Below are 20346 nucleotides of genomic sequence, written 5' to 3' on the forward strand. Positions count from 1 at the left end.
GGCTTGGAGGGAAACGGTGGTGGAGATGCCTTTGATACGGAGCGCGCAGCTGAAGGAAAGGCATGGCTTTTGTGTGTGTGTGTGTGGGGGGGGGTTGTTGTTGTTGTTAATGCGGTTTGTTCTTACGGGGAGGGGGAAGAAGAAAGGGGAAAGATTTCGCTGATTTTGCTTCTGCTTCATGGTTTTTTTTGAGGAATAATTTATGGAGTGATGACTGCTTGGACAAAATGCACTAGCTAAAAGTGTGTTCGCGCTGTAAACCAGACAGATGACTGTAATATGTACCTGCGGTTTTGATGTATATAGTGCTAATGTGATTTACGATGTGAATTCTCATTACAAAATGAATGACAGAGCAAGATCAGAAAGGATGGGGTGGGGTGGGGCGGGGTGGGGCTCTATCTGCCCACAATAGGGAGGTGTGTCAAATACGAGGAAGGCAATAGGGAAAGGGGCATTTTCAAAATGAATGTCAGGTTCTCATGGATTTCCCACATGGTGATGTTGTGAGTCAGACTTCCCCGAACTCGTGTCCTCTAGATGTGTTGGAATACAACTCCCATAATCCCCCAGCCAGCATGGTTGGGGAAGGCTGTTTTAGGTGATCTGCTCTTAGTGGCTTGGGCCATAGCGAGTGCCTCTTAGGGCTTTAGGGTGTGGTTGGGTAGAAGGTACCGAGGGAGATTTGTTCTTATGAAAAACACACACCTCAAATTGTGAAGTTTTGGATATGAGCACCTTTCATATCCTGCCCTTTGGCTCCCTGACTTGCCATGCGTTTGGCAGTGCAGACAGTGTACACCCAAAACACTTTGCCTGCTGCCCCCTCCCCACCAAATAATCGGGGTGGGGGGCATTTGCACAAGGTTCAAGTGGACTGGGGCATTGTTGGGGGTTTGTAATCCAGCCAGTCTCAATATTTATGGAAGGAGCAGCGGGTGTTTGCATCGAGGCCTGTAAATTCTCTCAGCAGCCTTGCTTGAAGCTCACTGCCAACCTATGGAGGTCTGGAATTCCCACACCATTCTGGGTATGTGTCTTATCATGTCAGATGGACCTACCTCAGAGCGAGGAAGGATTCTGCTGGGGTGTATATTTAGAATTCCTCTTGGAAGAACAACATGTGGGATGTTGCAGATGGGGAACAGCTATCAACAGAGCAGAGGTCGGGAACATGTGACCATCCAAATTTTGGCAGACTGCAGCTCCCATCCACCCTAGCCAGCATAGACAGTGGTGAAGGATGATGGGAGCTGCAGTCCAAGAACATACAGAGAGCATGCATTCTCCGTCTCTGCAATAGAAGGAGCAAAGGAAAGGCTCCCCCCCTGGATTGCAGATTGTATCCCAACCTCCAATCCAGCTTCTGGTACGGCCAACTTCTTCAGCCCTGAGGTCTGGAGTCTCCTCAGCCAAGAGATGGGTGAGGGGGTGGAACTACCCTCTCCCGACCAGTGACGCAGCTAGGTAATTTTAGATCGTAGCTGGACTTCATAGCCTTATGGGGACCCCCTTTAGATGACCATGTGCATGTCTTCCCTGGTGAAACACATGACCCCACCACCATTCCATGCTTTACAGCTGTTTCTATGTTCCTGATACATTAGAGAACAAACATAAGACAGTTTGCAAACCATGATTTAAAATGTCTGAGCACACGTAGTTTCACATTTTATCCTCACTTAAATCATAGTGTCATCATGACCACAGGGAAAAGGGGAGTTTGTTTCTGCTGCTCTGGTGTCCTCATCATGTGCTGCTCTCTGGGTGATTGTCTGGGGCTGCAGGCCCTAGATCTTGGCGGATTCACCGCCCCGCTGATATGGGCGCCACCAGCCTCTGGTAACTGCTCTCCAGCACTGGTGTCAACATTGCCCTGAGCAGTTTGGCATGGAAAAGTCCAGCTGTCTGGGCAGATGAATCTGGTGGTAGATGCCTCTTTTGCAGCCCCCCTGAAGTTGCATCCTTTCAGTTCATGATGGGCGGGGTGCCTGACAGGACATTCTCATTTGCCCCGACGGTCACATTTGTGACAATTTGCAACAAAAGAGGGTTAAATGCATGGTCCTTTGTTATCTTACTTGGCTTGTCCAGCTGCCGGGCAAGGAGGGTGGCAAATTTGGGCTTCTGGCTTACCAGGGGTGCCAGCCAGGTATGCCATCCATGAGGTTGTTCACACAATACGACAGTCCAGAGTAGGGGTTGGGTATGGGTCATTGTTGAATCGTGTATTGTGTTCTGTGGACCCAGCCATGCTAACAAACCATGGGGTGTTAACCACAAACAACCCAGAGTTTTCAACCCAACAACAAACCATGGGTTCTCTATGTGGGTTGCTCATGGTTTGTTAGTGTGGCTGGATTCACATAATACAACAACCCACGATTCAACAACCCATGCTCTAGGTTGTCATGTTGTGTGAACCCAGTCAATGTCTCTCTTTGGCCCAACATGAAACATGTGCCCTCCACTTCTAGTATCTGAAGGGGGGTGGGAATCACAGCTGTTACAAGACAGAGCAAGGGGTGGGGGAGTGAAGTAAGATGGGAATGAGCTTCTTCTGCAAATCAGCCTTGTGTGTTTTGAATGCTTTGGCAGGTGTTGAGTTCCACAGGCATCGATGAGGAGAAGGTGCCCACTACGCTGCCCATTGTGCGCCGGATGAGATGGTCGGAAGACACCACCGCCCCTCCTCTATGTGATCTGGAGCATTCCAGGTACAGCACGGCCTTCTTGTTGCTGCATGACTGCAGTCAGCCAGGGCGGGGCGCGGGTTAATTGAGACGGAGTGTCTTGTGGGATTATGCTTCCGGTTGTTTTGGAGATGGCTTCTTTGCAAGCCATGCCAGGAAGGAAAGAAAGCACCAATTCCCAGTTCACTTCAGGGCACTAAGTGGCCTTTCAGAGGGCGCTTAGCACTGGATGCAATGCTTCATCTGCAGCACTTGATTGATTCGGGACTTCCTAAACTTCTGACAGCCGAGGCGCTTTCCCCCCTGAATTAATGCTGGGAACACACTTTGCCCTTACTCTCGAAAGGTTTTCCATGTAGGGTTTTTTTTAAAAAAAGATTTCTCTTTACAGAAGTGATGCATGCAGAGACGCGACAGGCATCCTCCTCTGAGAGCAGGTAATTCTGCTGCACTGGTAGAGATTAAATGTTCCATTCAAATTTGATGCAAAGGGAAGCTTGAACCAGGACCCTTTTGGAGTGAGGGCAGGCAGCCTACGTCACTGGGGCTGCTGATCAAAACAAGGAACTTGCAGGCCTTATTAGCCAGGAGATTACTAGGGCAGGCCACGATCCGCCTGACTTGGGAAGTCAGGTGACGCTGGATGCAGTGGAGGCTGGTGGCTCCGATGTCAGTGTGGGGGGTGTGTGAATCTGCTCCAGGTTTCAGGCGGAATTCTCAAGGAGCTCTGCAAGGTGTGAAAGCAGATTGGAGCCACCAGCATCCCCTGGCTGAATGCCAATTGGATGCCATTGGGGGATATAAAGACTAGCAGACCTGCATGCTTCCCTCTGTCTGAGAGGCTGCCTTTTATTCTCCCTGTTCCTCTAGACCTCTAGTTTTCAGCTAGCCACTCTGCCGCCTGCCTTTTATTCTCCTGTTCCTCTAGACCTCTAGTTTTCAGCTAGCCACTCTGCCACCTGCCTCCCTTCCGGCTATATTTAGCCTGCTTCCGACTTCCTTCCAACCTGTTCCAAGCTTGCTCCTAGCCTGGCTGCTGCTGCTGCACCTATGGCTTGTGTGCCTGGGGTGGGGTGGGGTGGGGTGGGGGGGGACTCCTTCCCTTACTGGCAGATTCCCTTCTTGTAAAGCAGGGTGAGGAACATCTAGGCCGCATGTAGCCCCCCGGGCCTTTTTGCACCCCACCCCCTGCCAAATTTGCCACCAATATTCAGCAATGCAGCAATCAAAGAGGGCTGCTGGATTTCAGTGGCACGTTAGGTGGCGGGAGGCAGGGGTGCAGCCCCTGGTGGGTTGGGGGGCAGTGGCCCCTAGACCCCTGCAAGTTACCCATGCCTTTTGTAAAGGTTTTCTCCAAAACATTGACTGAGAGGCTGCCCCCAAAGGCTGATCTTCACCTGAATACTCTGGTCTAGGTCACCTTCCCCAACCTGGAGCCCCTAGATGTTCTGGACTACAATTCCCACCATCCCCAGCCAGCACAGTGGGTGTGGTGATGGGAATTGTAGTCCACTACAACTGGTTGAAGACTGGCCAGGCTGTTCAGCTGCTTGGGGAGTTTCAAAGTCCTATTGCGAGGGACACCTCCTCTCAGTCCAGCTGTTGGGGGAAAAAGAAAGCTGGAAACGAGTCTTATACAACTTGGGAACTATCCTTAGAACACATAGGAATAGCTTAACCACCATCCAGTCTTGGCATATGGGTCAGATTTGAGTGAGAAGTTTCCTTTTTAACTGCAGCCAAATGTCAAGTTATAAATGCCGAGTTACAAAAAGAAATGTGTATGAGGAAAAAGAAGCAAAAGTGAAGGCAAGATCCACAAACAGACACACAGAATTCCAAATAAAGTGGTAAATCTACCCTAGGGAGCAATCCTGTGGCCCCTAGACAGAGTCTGGGGGCCATTGGATAGTTCGGATTCCTGGATCCAAGGTCAGAGACAGCACTCCGACCTCAGAGCCAGGAATCCAAGCTCCCTGCCCCCCATGGCCAATGCAGAGAGGACAGTGCTGGCTGCCTCTCCAAGGCTGCAAAAGCGATCTTGAAGAGGAGGGAAAGGTGGCATGCTGGTGGGTGAGGAGAAGAGATGACGGGGAGGCTGGCTTACGCCGTGTCCCCAGGCCTCCCCAGCCTCCTTCCCTCTCGCTCCGCAGAGCCCTATCTAGATGGGCAAAGAAGCCCATCTAGCTGATATGCAGAGCGAGAGGAGCAGGGAGGCCACGGTCACTTCTGCTGCTCCTCCCACTCTGCATGGGACGGCCATAAGCCTCCCAGTTCGGAGGCTTCCAGCCACCCCGATTGGATCGCACCCTTAGCAAGTAGATTTTACCTACTTGAGTGGAATGTTGTGTTTCAAAGCATGTACAGAGTTCCTTGAAAAGCAGATAGTTGGGCTCTTGGTTGGATGGCTTGAAGAGACAAAGTACTGAGGTGGTATGTCACCTATTTATGGGAATTTGAGACTAGCAAAAGTGTTTCAACCAACTGTGTGAGAAGCTCCATTTCTGATGTAAGTGGTCTAGTTAGCCAATGAGAAAATTATTTAGAGATTGCTGCCGCCTCCGTAGTGTCTCTGAACTTGTATGATAAAATAACCAGCCAGGTTGTTTATTGTGAAAAAGGGATTAACCTAAGGATGTGTTGTTGTTTTTTAACATTCCTTAGGAAGAGGTCACAAAGCGAGTATTAAACCAGTTTAAACCTTTGGAGTAGATATGTTCTAATATCACTTCCGTTACGATTCCTCTGTGTGACTTTGAATGTTCAAACTAGTTGTCATTAATCAGGCAGACTAGTTGTCATTAATCAGGCAAACTGAGACCAATTCTCAGTCTAGAGGGCACGGCTTCTGGGGCATTTTTGAACATGTCTGCACCACAAGCTTGATTTTGTTTAATACTCGTGTGCTCTCCCTAAGGAATCTGGGGAACTGTAGTTCTGCAAGGAGAGACCTAGGGCTCTTTAGGAGAGATTTTTCAGCAAGTTCTACATTCTTTGGGGGAAGAAACCATGATCTTTACATCAGTATAAAACTGGTGTAGTAGTATAGATTTATGTTAGTAGTGAGTGGGCATATGATCATGAGTTTTGGGTACACGATCCCACACAGTGGAGGGCACTGAGGGGTGTATGTATGTATGTATGTATGTATGTATGTATTTAATGTTTTTATCCCACCTTTCTTCCATTAAGGAGTTGTACATGGGAGGGGAGGGTTGCTTCTCAAGCAGCTGGCCATGCAGGCACTGACCAGACCCAGACTGGCTTAGCTTCAGCAAGGCTGCTGGGTCATATGCATCAGACACAACGCCTTCCTCCATTTCAACTGGGGCAGTGGTTGAATTACTGGTGTGGCAGGGAGGTAAGGGGCCTTTAATAAAACCCTTGGACTCCCTCCCTCAATTTTTGTCATATCATGGCCCTTCTAAAACAGTAGTTAAGGGGGCCATCAAAACAGCAGGGGAGCCCAATACCCCTCCCATAATTCAAGCGCTGAGTTTATTTTTTTGTCTGTTTGCTTACTAATGAATGGACCCAGCTTCACAGGGGTTGGAATATGTTATTTATTTATTTATTTATTTATTTATTACATTTCTAATCCACCCCAAAATGAATGTTCTCTGGGCAGATCATAATGAGTTAAAAGACTAAAATGCCAAAGAACAGTTAAAAATATAAATTGCAGTCGCCCTTAGTTTGATACAGAGAAGCCTCCAGGCAAAGGTACTTAGCTGACTGAGTTGGAGACATTGTACACGAGTGACACCATGCCTGCTGGCATCCCTAAGGCACGGCCCCTGCCATGATGCACCCCTATAGCCCCTGCTGGAGGGGTCTGTCCCCTCCATTCCCCTGGGGGCTGCCCCACAGCAGAAGGCTGGGGGCAGGCATATAATTCTGTCTCTCCACCTAGAAATCCCCCATTGGCTTCAAGCTGGACTGCATTGCAATGCAAATTGCAAAGCTATGCACTGGTTAGAGAAGTGTGCCCCTAGTGGCTGAAGCTTTTACTGCAGGCTTCAACCGCATTGACCCATTGAAATTGATCAATGTGTTTTAAAAGCAAAAGATCTGTACCGATGCCTCTTTCCCCACCCTGAGGTGCCTGAGGTTGTATGGAAGGTTCCTGTAACACCCCCCCCCCCACTTGGCAAGACATTCTGGGGATGAGGAAGCTACGGAGACAGAGAGGTGTATGGTTCACATTCCCCATTCAGTCACAAAACTCACTGGCTGACCTTGGACTAGTCACTATTTCTCAACTGTCCTAACCTACCTCATGGCGTTGTTGTGAGGATAAAGGGGGGGGGGCACGGAGAAGAACTACATATGCCTCCCTGAGCTCCTTGGTGGAAAGGCAGGACATAAATATAATACAGTAAGGGTGCATAATGAGGAAAGGAACTGAGAATAATCTATGGTGCGACCACACTTAGAACATTGTGTACAGTTCTGGTCACCACACCTAAAAAAGGATATTGTACAGCTGGAAAAAGTGCAGAAAAGGACAGCTAAAATGATCAAGGGGCTGGAGCTTCTTCCCTATGAGGGAAGGTTACAACAGCTGGGATTGTTTAGCTTAGAAAAAAGGTGAGTAAGGGGGAACATGATAGAGGTGTACAAAATTACGCCTGGTGTGGAGAAAGTGGAGAGGGAGACATTTTTCTCCCTCTCTCATAATACTAGGACCCAACGGGGTCATCCCATGAAGCTGATTGGTGGGAGCTTCAGGACAGCTAAAAGGAAGGACTTCTCCACACAGCGCAGATTTAAACTATGGAATTCACTTCCACAAGGTGATGGTGACCAATTTGGATGGCTTTAAAAGGGGGTTGGACAAATTCCTGGAGGGGAAGGCTATCAACGGCTACTAGTCCTGATGGCTATATGCCAACTCTGGTATCAGAGGCAGTATGCCTGTGTACACCAGTTGCTGAGGAACATGGGCTGAAGGGTGCTGTTGCACTCTTGTCCTGCTTGTGGGTTTCCCGCGGGCAGCTGGTTGGCCACTTGGTGAACAGAATGGACCGTTGGTCTGATATAGCATGGCTCTTCTTCTAACAGCTGGGGCACACTGGGAGTTGCAATACCTTTTTCTGGTCTAAACATGCATAGGATTGTGCCTTAGTTAGTGAGTAAAGGCCTGGAAGGCCTGCATATGTTTCTGGTCATTTTGTGGCCTTGGGCATGTTAGCCTCAGTCCTTCATCTGTAAAATGGCTTCCTGACAGGGTTGTTGTGAAGGGAACAGACTCAAGCTCGTAAAATGGTATTTGGGTTAGCAGGGTTTCAGAAGAATTTGAAAGGGTGATGACCATAAACACTAAAAGAAAAAATGATGTTAGTAAAGTGTACAAAGTAGAGAGGGAAATGTGCTAAACTTCGGATTAATGGTAGACTTCTGAGATGGCTCACATTTGTCAAAGAAATTGTCAGGCTGAGGGTAAGGACCCAGGTTAGGGTGTTAGTTGGCCTAGGTGTCATCCTGTCTGCCTCTTCCCGGATCCTTGCATGGGAAACAGAGAAGGACGCATTGCACTGGATTCTAGACTGTGGCTGCCTTTGGACTTTAAATCTATTCAAGGACGTGGGAAGGGAGGAAGGGAGGGAAAAGATTTACCATGGGGAAAAGCAGATCTGGATGTATCATTATATTCTCCCTGAACTCCAGCAATTGCCAAGGGAGATGTGGCAGCTGCTCTTTTGGATATGCAAAGGCACTAAATCACACGAGCTCCTTTGTTTTACTGTCAGGGCGGGGGGGGGGGATGTTCTGGAGTTCGCTGTTTTGTCCTCACCTGTGCAACTGTTAGTATCGCCATCCAGAATGCTGGTTTTCCAGTAATTGGTTTTACTGTATTTGTGTTTATTATGTATGCTGCCCTGAGAGCTTGGTCCATAGGGCAGCTCATAAATTGAATGAATATAGATATAATAAAAACTTCAGTGGTTCGTGCACATGTATCATGCTTCATGGCTGTGCACTACCACTGGAGAGTGTTTGCATTATAGTGTAGTGCCAGTGTCCATGTGTGATGTGAATGCAGGTGTCAGGGTGGACACTGAGCCCACAGAATCCCAGAGCAGTTCTGATTCTGAGGAAGAGCAGTCGCTCCTGGGAGAGGAGTGCGCTCCTCTTTCCCAGGACCAACAGCTGACGGAGATTCCTCCCACCAGCATTCCTAGTTTAGTTAGCAGTCCAGGGAGTGACCGAGCACAGATAGCAGACTTGGTGGATGCGCGACGCAGACGCAGAGGGCGGCGCCAGATGGAGGGCGCGGAAAGGAGGCGTAGTGCCCGGTTGGCACGCAAACAAAGGCTGCGCCCAGAGGATCCAAGGGAAAAGGGGAGGGACTCTCCCTAGTCCTTAAGTTCAGGGGTCTGCCAGTAATTCCCTTTGAAACGGGGACCAACTGTTCCAACTTAGGGCATAGGTACTGTGCTGCTCAGATCTAGTTGCAAACGGTATAGTTGTTAAGTTATAAAAGAAGAATAAAGCTTTGAAAGGAATCCCTTTGTCTGTGTCTGGACTTAGCTACTGGATTAGACTGAGAGAGCCCTCCAAGGAGCCCTTGACAGCAGGATGCCAGATTCCACACCATATCGTAGGCTGGATAGCCTCCAGCAAAGTCCAGCATTAAGGGTAGGTGTGGTTAGGCACCTGCCAGGGGCCCGCACCGCAGCAGGGGTCCACTGACAAGAGCTCCTGGTCTCCATTGCAACCTGCTTCTTCATCTGCCTCTTCTCTGAACTAGAAAATGGTGGTAGTGAGGAGGAGTGGGAGATGCCATGGCCTCCTTGCTCCCTGGCTCACTGCCTGTCAAGCAATCAGATGGTAGCAATGATGAGACAGAGGATGAGGTGCAATAGCAGCTGGTGACAATGGCAGTGAGAAGGTTGCTTCACCGAGGGAGGGGGCCCATGGAGGGTTTCTTGCCCAAGGGCCCTCCAAGCCTGGAGCTGACACCACTCCAGCAGACATGGAAGCATTCATTTTACAGAGAACAGTCGCTCTGAACATGCTCAGGGGCATTTTAAAACCTCAGGTACATCTTTAAAAAGATGTATTTTCCTTCAGGGGTGAAGAGAAGAGCTCAGCACATGCTCAGAGATAATTGCCCTTCTGCGTGAGAGTTTTTGTGACCTTCATACTAGCCTACTGAAGTAGCAAGCCGAAAGCCATTTACTTAACTATACCAAAAAGAATCCCATTTATAAATCCTGCAGCAATTAAAAGATAAGTAGGTGAGGCTGTCTGATTTTGCAGATAACATCACATGCTGGAAAGGGTCATAGGTGTGTGCTTGGTGCGAAGTGTTCCCTTCAGGAAAGAGTTCATTTCATTGAGGTTTAAGGAGACCAATATGGAGAAGATGGGAGAGGCAGTGAGGTATGTAGATGAGATCTGTAGGGCAACTGTAGAAGGTCCCCTTCTGTGACAAGTCGCAGAGAACAAGGGTCTCAGGCCAGGAGGACAACATATTGGGAAAATGAGGAACAGTCCCCAGAAGGGACCACCTCTCAGGTGATGTGTATATAACTGGGTCTACACAAGCAGCCAGCAGAAGCTGGTGGGTTTCAGTCTGACCAGTCAGAACTCTCAAAGAGCTATCCAGTGTGCTGAACGCATTTTGGGGATAGGGCTCAGCACTTTGGATAGCTCCTTTACCGTTCTGACCGAAATCCAGAGCGGATTTAATGCCCCATTGACATAGGAGCCACCAACCTCCACTGCATGCAGCAGGAAGAGCTGGATGAATGGATTATACCACTCTAGGTGGCACGTGATGGCAGACACCACTTTTAAATGGCCCCTGTCCGTGTTAATTAAAAAAGATACTTCCTTGCAAACGGAGAACTAGCCCTTTGACACCTGTGCTGGTTTTCTTCCTGCAGGGAGTTATTAACACTGGGGAAGTATTAAAAATGTGATCATGTATCTGCAGTCTAAAGTGGTCCACCCATTCCACCACCACCTTCTGCTGTAGGAATGCATCAGGCCTACAACTTCTTGCACTGAGGATATAACTGTTTCTTGTCTATGTCACTTTTGCAGGTGTTAACCCATTATTCCATTTTGTTTCTGCATTAATCTGTGAATTTAAAAAAATCTTCCCCCAAATTCATATTTAATAGAATGTTTATATGTATTTACATTTATATTTGTTCTCAAAATATATATTTAAATGTGTATTTTGATATGTCTAAACTGCCAAGGACTGCATTGTAACTTTTGGAGAAGTTGTGAAATCTGGTAGATAACTAGAGGCGCAATCCTCTGCATGTTTAGACAGAAAAAAGGCCTACAATTCCCAACATGCCAAAGCCTGCCAAGCTCATCCAAGAAGTATGGATCAAGTTATTTTGAACAGGAATTTGCAAATATAAAATTCCTGAAGCATTTTTAGAGGGCAGCAAAGTGAGTCATTGTAGTGGGTGGTTTGATCACTGGGAACTGAGATGGATTTGTGAGAGGCATACTAAGTACAAGGTGAGTTACCTACTTGGGCAAAAGGTACACAAATAATGCGCCATGTAAATAAGATAAGGAGAGCCTGGGGCTTTAAGTATGGGCCAGTACTGATGACCTTGGGAAATAGAGTCTCAAGATCTTGGAAGCCAAATCTAAGGGTGTTTGGGCTCCTGGCCCTCCCGGTCAAAAGGTACTGTGCACCTGTTCCGTCTTTCCTCCTTAACAGATTTTTTTGTGGAAAGAAAAAAAAAGATAGAAGAAATAGTGGGGAAACATGGGTGGGCTATAAATGGAAGATTTCATTTTTTAAATGTATGACTACATTTGTATCGTGCCTTTTTCCAACACTCTAACCACTATACCATACTGTCTCTTTTTGATGGTGTCTCCTAGACACACTCCCCCTCTCCCAACATACATAAGAAGATAAGAAGAGCCCTGCTGGATCAGACCACGAGTCCATCTAGCCCAGCATTCTGTTCACACTGTGGCTAACCACAGCAGGACATGAGTGCAAGAGCACCCTCCCGCCCAGGTTCCCCCTCAACTGGTGTACATAGACATACTGTCATGATTCTCCCAGCATTCAGCCTGATGGGATGACACCATGCTCTAGTATTATGAGAGAGAAAATGTCTCCCTATCCACTTTTTTCCACACTATACATAATTTTATGCATCTTTATCATGGCCCTGCTCACTCACTCACAATACTCCAAAACACTGTAACCGTTCCTCCTAGGGGAGTTGCTCCAGCTCCTTGATAATTTTGTTGCCCTATTCTGCACCATTTCCAGCTCCACAATATCCTTTTTGAGGAGATTTAATGGAGGATGGAAGGGTCTATCAAGAGCTTTGGGTCATGGTACCTAACTAGAACCCCAGGATACTAGATGAGGAAGACAAACAAGGGAAAGGCATCACCTTCATGTTCTCCTTGAGAGCTTTCAGAAAGGAACTATTTGGGTGGCAAGTGCTTTTTCCCAGGGGTTTTATTTCCAGACATGCTGGACTACAAGTCCTGGCTGTGGGCTGCTGGGAATTGTAGTCCAACACATCTGGAAGGCACCAGGTTGGGGAAGGCTGATGTACAGTATTATTATTGCCTTACACCTGGCTTGTCTGAGTTTGTCCACCGTTGATGAAAGATCTCATAGGTGGGGAGTTCTAAACGGCAAAATAACCCCTACTGCCACGTTGGTTGCAATCCACTGGTGGATCCTGACATGCACATGGGTGGGTCACACAATGATGCCCCCCCTCCCCCGCTGCCGCCCTTCTCAGTGGCTTTTTTCTTTCACCAAGAAAAAGCCAAGAAAAATTCACCAAGAAAATGTCTTTCACAGTGAACACAGTGAATGTCTTTCTTACACCATTACTGTTGTGCAATTCAGGGTGTGCATGTGTGTGTTTTTACAAGCCTTAATAGCAGCCACTGGAGATGCTGTGAAGGAGGGGCATTAATTCTTCCCTCCAACTGTTTTTTCCAAATAAAATCATCTTTCCTCCCCTCACTGCAAAGCTGCTATGCCCCACCTCTGAAAACATACAGGAATCACATGGCGAAAAGCAGGGCCACCCATCAGCTCTGCTGAGAAGCCACCTCCACAGGCCACCCTCCATCAAGATGGTCACCTGGCAGGAGCCATTCCATGACATTGTAACAGAGGGAGTGAAAGGAAATAGGGCCCCTCCATCAGCTCCGCTGAGAGACCAACATCTCTTGGAGCCCCTTGAACGGTGTGCACTCCAGTGGCCATTACAATAACGTTGCGGTCATTATAAGAAATAGTGCATTACTTCACGCTTTTCCTCTTCCCTCCCAGTCCCTTTTCCTTTTGTGTCATATCTTTTAGATTGTAAGCCTGAGGCCAGGGACTGTCTTATAACTGATCTCTGTAAGCTGCTCCAGGAGCCTGATTTTACTGAAAAGCAGGGTAAAAACCTTTCAAATAAATACGGAAATAATAAACAGGAAAGCCCTGGTTCAGATCTCATCACTGCTACCATGAACTCAGCAGGCAGCCTTAAGCAAGTCCTCTCCAATGCAGGAACGATAAGACTGACCTAATTTGCAGCCCCCTTGTAAAGATTACTGAGATGAAGCGCTCTGAATCGTCAAAAGCGCTGCATAAGTACCAAGTATTATGCGCATGGCAGTGCTCGCCATGTTTATTTCCAGTCCCTTTCGATCCTCACTTTTGCCACTGCTCTTTTTCCAGGAAAAAGATGAAAGACTCTCGGTGCCTTTTGGTGGCCACCGCTCTGCTGACGCTGGTGGCCCTCAAGGCCTACATCGAGTGGACTGCTGAGCAGGACGAGCGGTTCCCAACCCCACATGAGGCCACTTGGCACAGCAGCTCCGTCATACCTGTCCAGCCCTCGAACGAAGAGTCGCTGGCCTTCATCCAACTGCGCTTCAATGACTCCCTGCAGCAGCTGAAACAGATCATTCCGAGAGCAAAGGCCTACTGGAATGCCAAACAGCACCGGCTCTTCCGGGCCATGGAGGGCAGGCTGGTTGGTAGTAATGACTCATGGAATGAATGCTCCAGGCCTGGAACAGCAGACAAGGTGGCCAAAATCAAAGACTTTGGTTCCTACCCGGAGCTTTACAGGAATTTCATTTTATATGATCAGTGCCGGAACTTTCCGCTCTTGCTCAACCAGCCAAGCAAGTGTACCGGCTCCAAGAACCACACTTTCCTGCTCTTGGCCATCAAGTCTCTGCCTGGGAACTTTGCTGCCCGCCAGGCTGTGCGGGACACATGGGGGCGTGAGAGCGACCCCCAAGGGCGACCGGTACGTCTTGTCTTCTTGCTGGGCACAGCCCAGGGCCATTATGGGCCCCGCCTGCAAAACCTGGTGGAGTACGAGAGTCATAGTTTTGGCGACATCTTGATGTGGGACTTTGAGGACACTTTCTTCAACTTGACTCTGAAGGACTTCCTCTTCCTCAATTGGACACTGGAGCACTGCCAGGACGTCCGTTTCATTCTCAAGGGAGATGATGATGTTTTTATCAACACCCCCAAGGTCTTGGATTACCTGGGATCTTTAGATATCCACAAGCCACTGTACGCAGGGCAGGTGATGGCGAATGCCTCACCATTCCGCGTCCGCAAGAGCAAGTACTATGTGCCAGAATCGTATTATGTGGGCCCTTACCCGACTTATGCGGGTGGTGGAGGCTACATCTTCTCAGGACCACTAGCCCGATGGCTCCACCTTATCTCTCAACACATAGCTTTCTACCCTATTGACGATGTCTACACAGGGTTGTGCTTCCAAGCCCTGGGTATCCAACCCGAGGCCCACCCTGGCTTCCAGACCTTTGATATCGCAGAGAAGGATCGTGATAACCCTTGTGTGCACAGCAAGCTCCTTTTGGTCCACCAGCGTAGCCCCCAGCAGACCCTCCAACTGTGGAAGCAAATCACAGACCCAGGCCTCAAGTGTTGAGGAGAGACAGGATCGATTAGACCTCTGAGTGTGGAGGTTTCAGGTGCCTCCTGTTGGGGTTGGGAAGTGGAGGCAGATGGAGCCGCAGCTGGCGTGTCCTTTGTGTCACAGTTGGGACTCTGTTGGACACAGGTGTCTCCTGCACGTTGGGGGTGGGGACAACACTGCCTCCTTGACATTTTTATGGACACAGAGCCAGCGTACTTCTGAATGTCAGAGGCTGGGGAGAAGCCATCAGCATCATGCCGTGCTTGTGAACTCCCCACAGGCATCTGTCAGGAACAGGATGCTAGAACAGAGAGGCCTTCGGCCCAATGCAGTAGGCTTCTCCTTAGTCCAGAGTATTGTCTGCCTGCTTTGAGATAGCAGGATGGCGAAGGAAGAGGTTAGCACTGGGACATACAGAGGGGCAAGCCTCTCAAAAGCACAGTGTAGGAGGGGTGTGTGTGTGTGTGTGTGTGTGTGTGTCGTTTTTCTATTAGGGTTCTCAGAAATGAAAAAGGACTGTAGCTCGGTCACAGCGCACTTGTTTGGCACGTGTTATGTGCCCCATTCAGTTCCTAGCATTTCCAGTTGAAGTGGCCCTAGAGTATAGCGAGGCTGGGAAAGGCCTGTGCCTGAGATCTTAGGGAGACACTGTGTGTTTAAGATGGCTCCCTCTATAACCTTAAAACGCAACACAGGTTAACGTATTGCAAGGGGTATGTGTATAATTCAGCCTAATGCCGAGATTCACTTTAAAAAATAATAATTTAAAAGTGCATACAGGTGGAATATAAAACCAGGGAGGAAGCAACACCTGGCCCAAGTGTAAGAAAATTCTTCCACATTTTGAAGGGCAAAATTGCCCCCTTACCCTCTCAGCTCATTCAAGCTGAAAGGACAGGATCAACAGTAGATCCCTAACAGGCACTCTTGCTAAACTCCTGCTCTGACTTGAATCTCTGTAGTCCTATGTTCAATTAAGTCAATACATTTCAGGTGCCTTAAAAAAGGTTTTTGATGAAAATATTTGATCACACAAGCAGAGCCAGATTCTACACATCACCTGCCAGAACTGGCCAGGCCAGTACATTCAGTAACACTAAAAACCCAAAACATAGAAATCTGTATACCTTCTTTCCTAAGCAAGCATGGGGTGGGGTCAGTACATAACCACTGACTCCTGTACCAAATCCCAAGGCTGTTGCTTTTTTTTCTCTTCCCCTTGCTCCTATGTCTTTAACAGGAACTCAACAAACAGAAATTAGAAAGGCAAACTTTTACCACCACCACTTACAAAGAAAACGATGTGTTGAGAAAATGTTGCCTGCTAGATTTCTGTATGCCAGGCTGGTTTTGAGACCACAGGAGCAAGCCCAGAAAAAATGGTGGCAATGCTTCCGGAGTGCTCCAGCTCTGGGTGGGCCCCCCTCATTGCCCTCCTGGATCTGTGGCATGTGGGGTGGGTCCCAGTAGGGTCTTCCTCACCTGCTCTTTGTCTCTCCTAGTTAACATTTCCATTCTTCCTGATGAAAAGTTCTTTTACTTGAAGTATTTTCCACAAGCGTTTTCCCTGTGACTAGTTCTTCCAAGGCCAACGCACCCACCGCTGGGTAAACAAAGAAGAAAACAAGTCTGCACTGGCAGCCTTAAAGACCACCTAGTGTTTAAATATGCTTTAAGAAAAGTGTACAGCACCAATGGTAAGAAAAACAACAGGCACTGTCCTAAATAGCCAGCTGTTACTTCCTTCTCAGCTGCATCTTGCACAGACGTTTGAAGAGGACTCAGATCTTTCAGCGTGACCTATATAAATAGTAAGGGAAAGTCATTTTTTCCACACTGGAATGATGTACAGACAAAATAAAACGTGTCTCAGGTGCTGCATGCATTGGATTTTGTGATTCATGTCCACAATGGTTTGCAGTTACTTGTTGCTGTTCTTTGGAATGTATTTGTGCTTGTTTCTTTTAAAGGACCAGAATTGTTGTTGCTGAAATCTAGATGAGAAGGCCAGCTTTGCTCCATAGTCAATCTAATTGTTCAAACAAAAAGTCACCGGGGTTAGCCCCAGAACTGTTTCAATCTAACATGGAAACCCTAAGTGTTGTGAAACAATGACAGAGCATCTCTGAGTATGTGCAAAGTGCCTTTCTCTTCTTCCTGAATGACTGTGTCCAGCCTCCACCCATTCCGGGAATAGAACTTTCACAATCAAGGATGTGGGACACCTCACTCTAGAAATTCATTGATCAAGTAGGAGATAACACGGAGAGGCAAATGCTTTTTATTATTAATTTCCCAACTTGCCCCACTGTCATACATATGTAGGCCTAGACTAGCCAACATTCACCCATTACTCCCCACAGACTCAATGTAGCCATCACTTTTAGTTGTAACAGCTTTGATTAGGTGTAACAGACCAAAAGAGCTTTGACACCCATCCACCTCCATGCAAAGGTGCTGGAAATACACGCCTTCAGTCAGCAAAAGGGCTCAGGCAAAAGCCCAGTAAAAACATTCTTTTTTCTCTCCCAATACCAATCTAATTCACTGCTAAAGCCAGCCTGTACAGAGGTCTCTCTGGCTGCTAAAAGCTCCCAAAAACCCTTGGAAATCCATCCTCCCTTTTAGTGTTCTGATAAGTTAGCTGGAGACAAGTTTTAAGTTGATGTAGACTTCCCTAAACATGGTAATTTGTCAGGCCTCTTCCAAGAGACACTGTCCAAGGATAGACTGGATTTACTCCCTGGAGAGGACGCAGGCTGTAGCCTCCCACTCAGCCACCAAAACTGTACCTTCAAAGCAAGGTGAAAAATCTCACAAAAATAACACCTTCCCAAAGTGGTATTTGGTTCCAGAGGTGTTCATGATAATATTGGCAAACGGGCTTCTTTTTCAAACGCAAGCTCCTCCATGGAAGGGAACCAAGATGCTGCCTGCTCCTTTATGCCCAATTTTTAGTTGAATGTCAGAATCAACAAAGTCAGATGTACTGGAGTTCCAGTAAAGAAAACAGCAGAGATAAGGCAATTCACGTCCACAGCAGGAGAGCTGTGAACTGCTCTTGTGCTTTAAATACGCTATGTGCAAACTAAAATATTATTTTAAATATCAGGGCAAAATAGCCATCAATGGACAGCTAACACAGGCTGGTGTGGAGCCACTGAGGCTCCCAAGAACTCAGCTTCCAGATGCCAGTCCCCCACTGGCCACATCCACACGACCCTAGCAGCAGCCTTCTCAGAGGGCCCCTCTTAGCAACTGATCTTTCATTTTCACATCATCACCATAGTGACAAGGCCGTTATTGCAAAGGACAGGAAATCATATTTTCTACACAAATGAGTTTGAGCCAGGGTTTTTCCTACAGACCCTAGTTATTTGGAGAGGGGGGAGGTGAGGACCTACTCCTGGGCAGCAGGTCACTTCTCATAGTGGTCCAGGGGGTAATGTTCGCCATATTGCTTAAGGTGACGCTCTAGGGATTCCTGCTGCTTCTGGATGTGCCTGGGCATCTCAGAGTAGACGTCAGAGAAGAGGAGTTGAGGTTTGGGCTTCAACTTGCGCTCAGCTTCCTCAAAGGCCTCCATGACCTGGAGAAAGAGGGCAGAACACAGAAGAAAACCAGAGATGGAGGCCACATTCCCAAGATCAGAAACTTCCGTTTGACAAAACCTGCGTTGGGCTTTAATTACTGAGGAGGAGTCTGGCTTCATCTTTAAAAAAGGACATCCTGAACTGCTCATGTGAATGTGTCTGAAATATGTCCATCTGACTGAGGATGCTTCCATTCACCAGAGAGAGGGCTTTTCTGTTTTAGAAAACAGAGCAGAGAACCCTAGACTATTCTCCCATGAAAATAACTGCATGTTCTGCTTTAGACAGTGCTGGGGGTTACTTCTGTACATAAAGCATGTGTGAACACAACAGAAGTAAGGCGTACCCTGTTGAGTAATCCTGAAGAGGAGACCTTAACTTTATTTACCGTTGTTCATATGATTCATAATTTCTTTAAGTATACTGAAATTCTCCTATTACAAGATCCCTGATAAGCATTCAGACAAACAAGAATCAGGAGAAAGGGGGGCTATCCTCTTCTTTAAACAGATGTCCACACTAGTCTTCCCTTGTCATTTTAACTTCTCCCTCTCTGAGATGACCACAGGAGTTAAAACGCACACAAAGCTTTAATAAAACTGAAGTAATTCTGCACGTGAAAACAGCCAAGGCCCTCTTTACAAAATGACAATCCCCAAGAGTATTTGGGAAAAAGGATCACCAACTGTGAGAATATGGATTCTTCTGCTCCCATTTGCTGTGCTTGAGCGACTCATGCGGCCATACTGGGGCGGGAGAGGGTGTCATACAGTCAAAAAAGAGGAGACAAGATATCTTTCTGAAAACCTGTTGGGCTTATTAAAGCATTTTTCAGGTGCTTGAGAAAATCTTCTGTTTCTTTGACACAATATATGTCTTTCCCCCTCATTCATTTTTTGGTATACATCCAGGCCACTCACCCTCTTGCGGGATTTCTTCCGCCAGCTCTTCTCCTGCTCCTCATCCCACCAGTCTCGGCCCACCATATAGTGACGGAGACGAGAGATGGGATGGTCTTGTTTGTCCCAATAATTGACTTCGTCCACGGAGCGGTAGGCAGAGCTGTCGTCACTTGTGCTGTGGTGCCCGATCCTGAGAAGACCACGAACAGCCAATTATTCAGGAAAGATCTTTAGTCCCACCCCGGCACTATGCCAGTTCTACACAGAGCCACTGCTCTCAGGTTTGTGCTCCATTTCCACCTCTCAACTCCATACTCGCCTGTAGGTCATGGCTTCAATGAGAAATGGCTGGTTCTCTGCAACAGCCCGGCGCCGGGCCTCCTTGGTGGCATTGTACACTGCAAAGACATCATTGCCATCCACTCGTATCGAGTGGATGCCGTAACCGGGACCCCGGGCAGCTGCAGATGGACAAGACATATGGACACACTTGGAATCCATCTTTGACAGTCCCTCCATATGAGTTTATACCTAAGCAGTTATTTTTAGGTATAAAGCTTCCAGTGTTGCCTCAACCTGAACCCTGGGGACTTACTGGGCTTTAAAGCACCCCCACATCCCTTCCTCTCCCTGATCTAATCCTCTTACCAATGCCGTCGCCCCGGTATTGCTCAGATGTTGGAGTGGAGATGGCGTAGCCGTTGTTCCGGCAGAAGAAAATGATGGGGCACTCAAGAGTAGCGGCAAAGTTGAAGCCCGCATGGGCATCACCCTCACTGGCTGCACCCTCCCCAAAGTAGCAGATCACGATCCGGTTGGCGTTCTCCCTCTTGATGGCGTAGGCCGAGCCAACAGCTGTCAAGGGGGCAAGAGAGGGAATGAGAACAGGAAAAGCAAAGGGGATGATGCTCTGGGGAATTCACAGAGGCCATGTGTTCACACACATTTTGTTTTGGCCAATTTTTACCATTAATAAAGCAGAGGACCTACTGGGTTGTGAGTCAGGCATGTTGTGAGCCAGCCCAAAGACCTGCCTGACAAGGACTCTGAGCTGGGATTGGCTGCCTGGGAGGCCTGGGCACCCTTGAATCTATCAGGGCTAAAGAGGAACACCCCCTCAAAGGAACAGAGCCTATGAACATATGAAGCCACCTTAGACCAAGTCAAACAATTGATCCATCTGTTCTAGCCCAATACTGCCAACCTCGACTGGCAGCATTTTTCCCAGATCTCAGGC

The 20346-nt window shown here is 47.8% G+C and overlaps 2 protein-coding genes across 8 annotated transcripts in view; one reads left to right on the forward strand and one right to left on the reverse strand.

Annotated features, from left to right (window-relative positions):
- B3GNT8 (UDP-GlcNAc:betaGal beta-1,3-N-acetylglucosaminyltransferase 8) lies at window positions 1-16623 on the forward strand. Its single transcript, XM_084814955.1, has 4 exons — window positions 1-60; window positions 2599-2717; window positions 3085-3130; window positions 13387-16623. Exons 3-4 carry the CDS (start codon window positions 3090-3092, stop codon window positions 14624-14626), a joined length of 1281 nt encoding a protein of 426 aa, XP_084671081.1. The 5' UTR covers window positions 1-60; window positions 2599-2717; window positions 3085-3089; the 3' UTR covers window positions 14627-16623.
- The window catches only part of LOC146337595 (2-oxoisovalerate dehydrogenase subunit alpha, mitochondrial), a 13398-nt gene continuing 8372 nt past the window's right edge, over window positions 15321-20346 (reverse strand). For 2 of the 7 annotated variants that reach the window (XM_084814953.1, XM_084814952.1), the window contains exons 6-9: window positions 19758-19964; window positions 19429-19570; window positions 19128-19299; window positions 16873-18203 (exon numbers count right to left, since the gene is read on the reverse strand). In XM_084814953.1, coding sequence (XP_084671079.1) covers window positions 18033-18203; window positions 19128-19299; window positions 19429-19570; window positions 19758-19964 — 692 coding nt within the window. In that variant the 3' untranslated portion in view covers window positions 16873-18032. Of the gene's footprint in view, window positions 16415-16861; window positions 18204-19127; window positions 19300-19428; window positions 19571-19757; window positions 19965-20346 lie in introns of those variants that run through there. The other 5 variants (XM_084814949.1, XM_084814954.1, XM_084814951.1 and 2 more) reach the window with 5 other exon arrangements.

This window comes from Heloderma suspectum, chromosome 10 (assembly GCF_057233095.1).
Source record: "Heloderma suspectum isolate Gila_16-S chromosome 10, 16-S_ref, whole genome shotgun sequence".
NCBI lineage: Eukaryota > Metazoa > Chordata > Lepidosauria > Squamata > Helodermatidae > Heloderma > Heloderma suspectum.

What these genes read in the sequence shown, in the direction of transcription:
- B3GNT8 (XM_084814955.1), top strand. Translation starts at nt 3,090, where the DNA reads ATGCATGCAGAGACGCGACAGGCATCCTCCTCTGAGAGCAG. An exon ending in GCATCCTCCTCTGAGAGCAG is followed by an intron (nt 3,131 to 13,386) that starts GTAATTCTGCTG and finishes CTCTTTTTCCAG; the next exon opens with GAAAAAGATGAAAGACTCTC.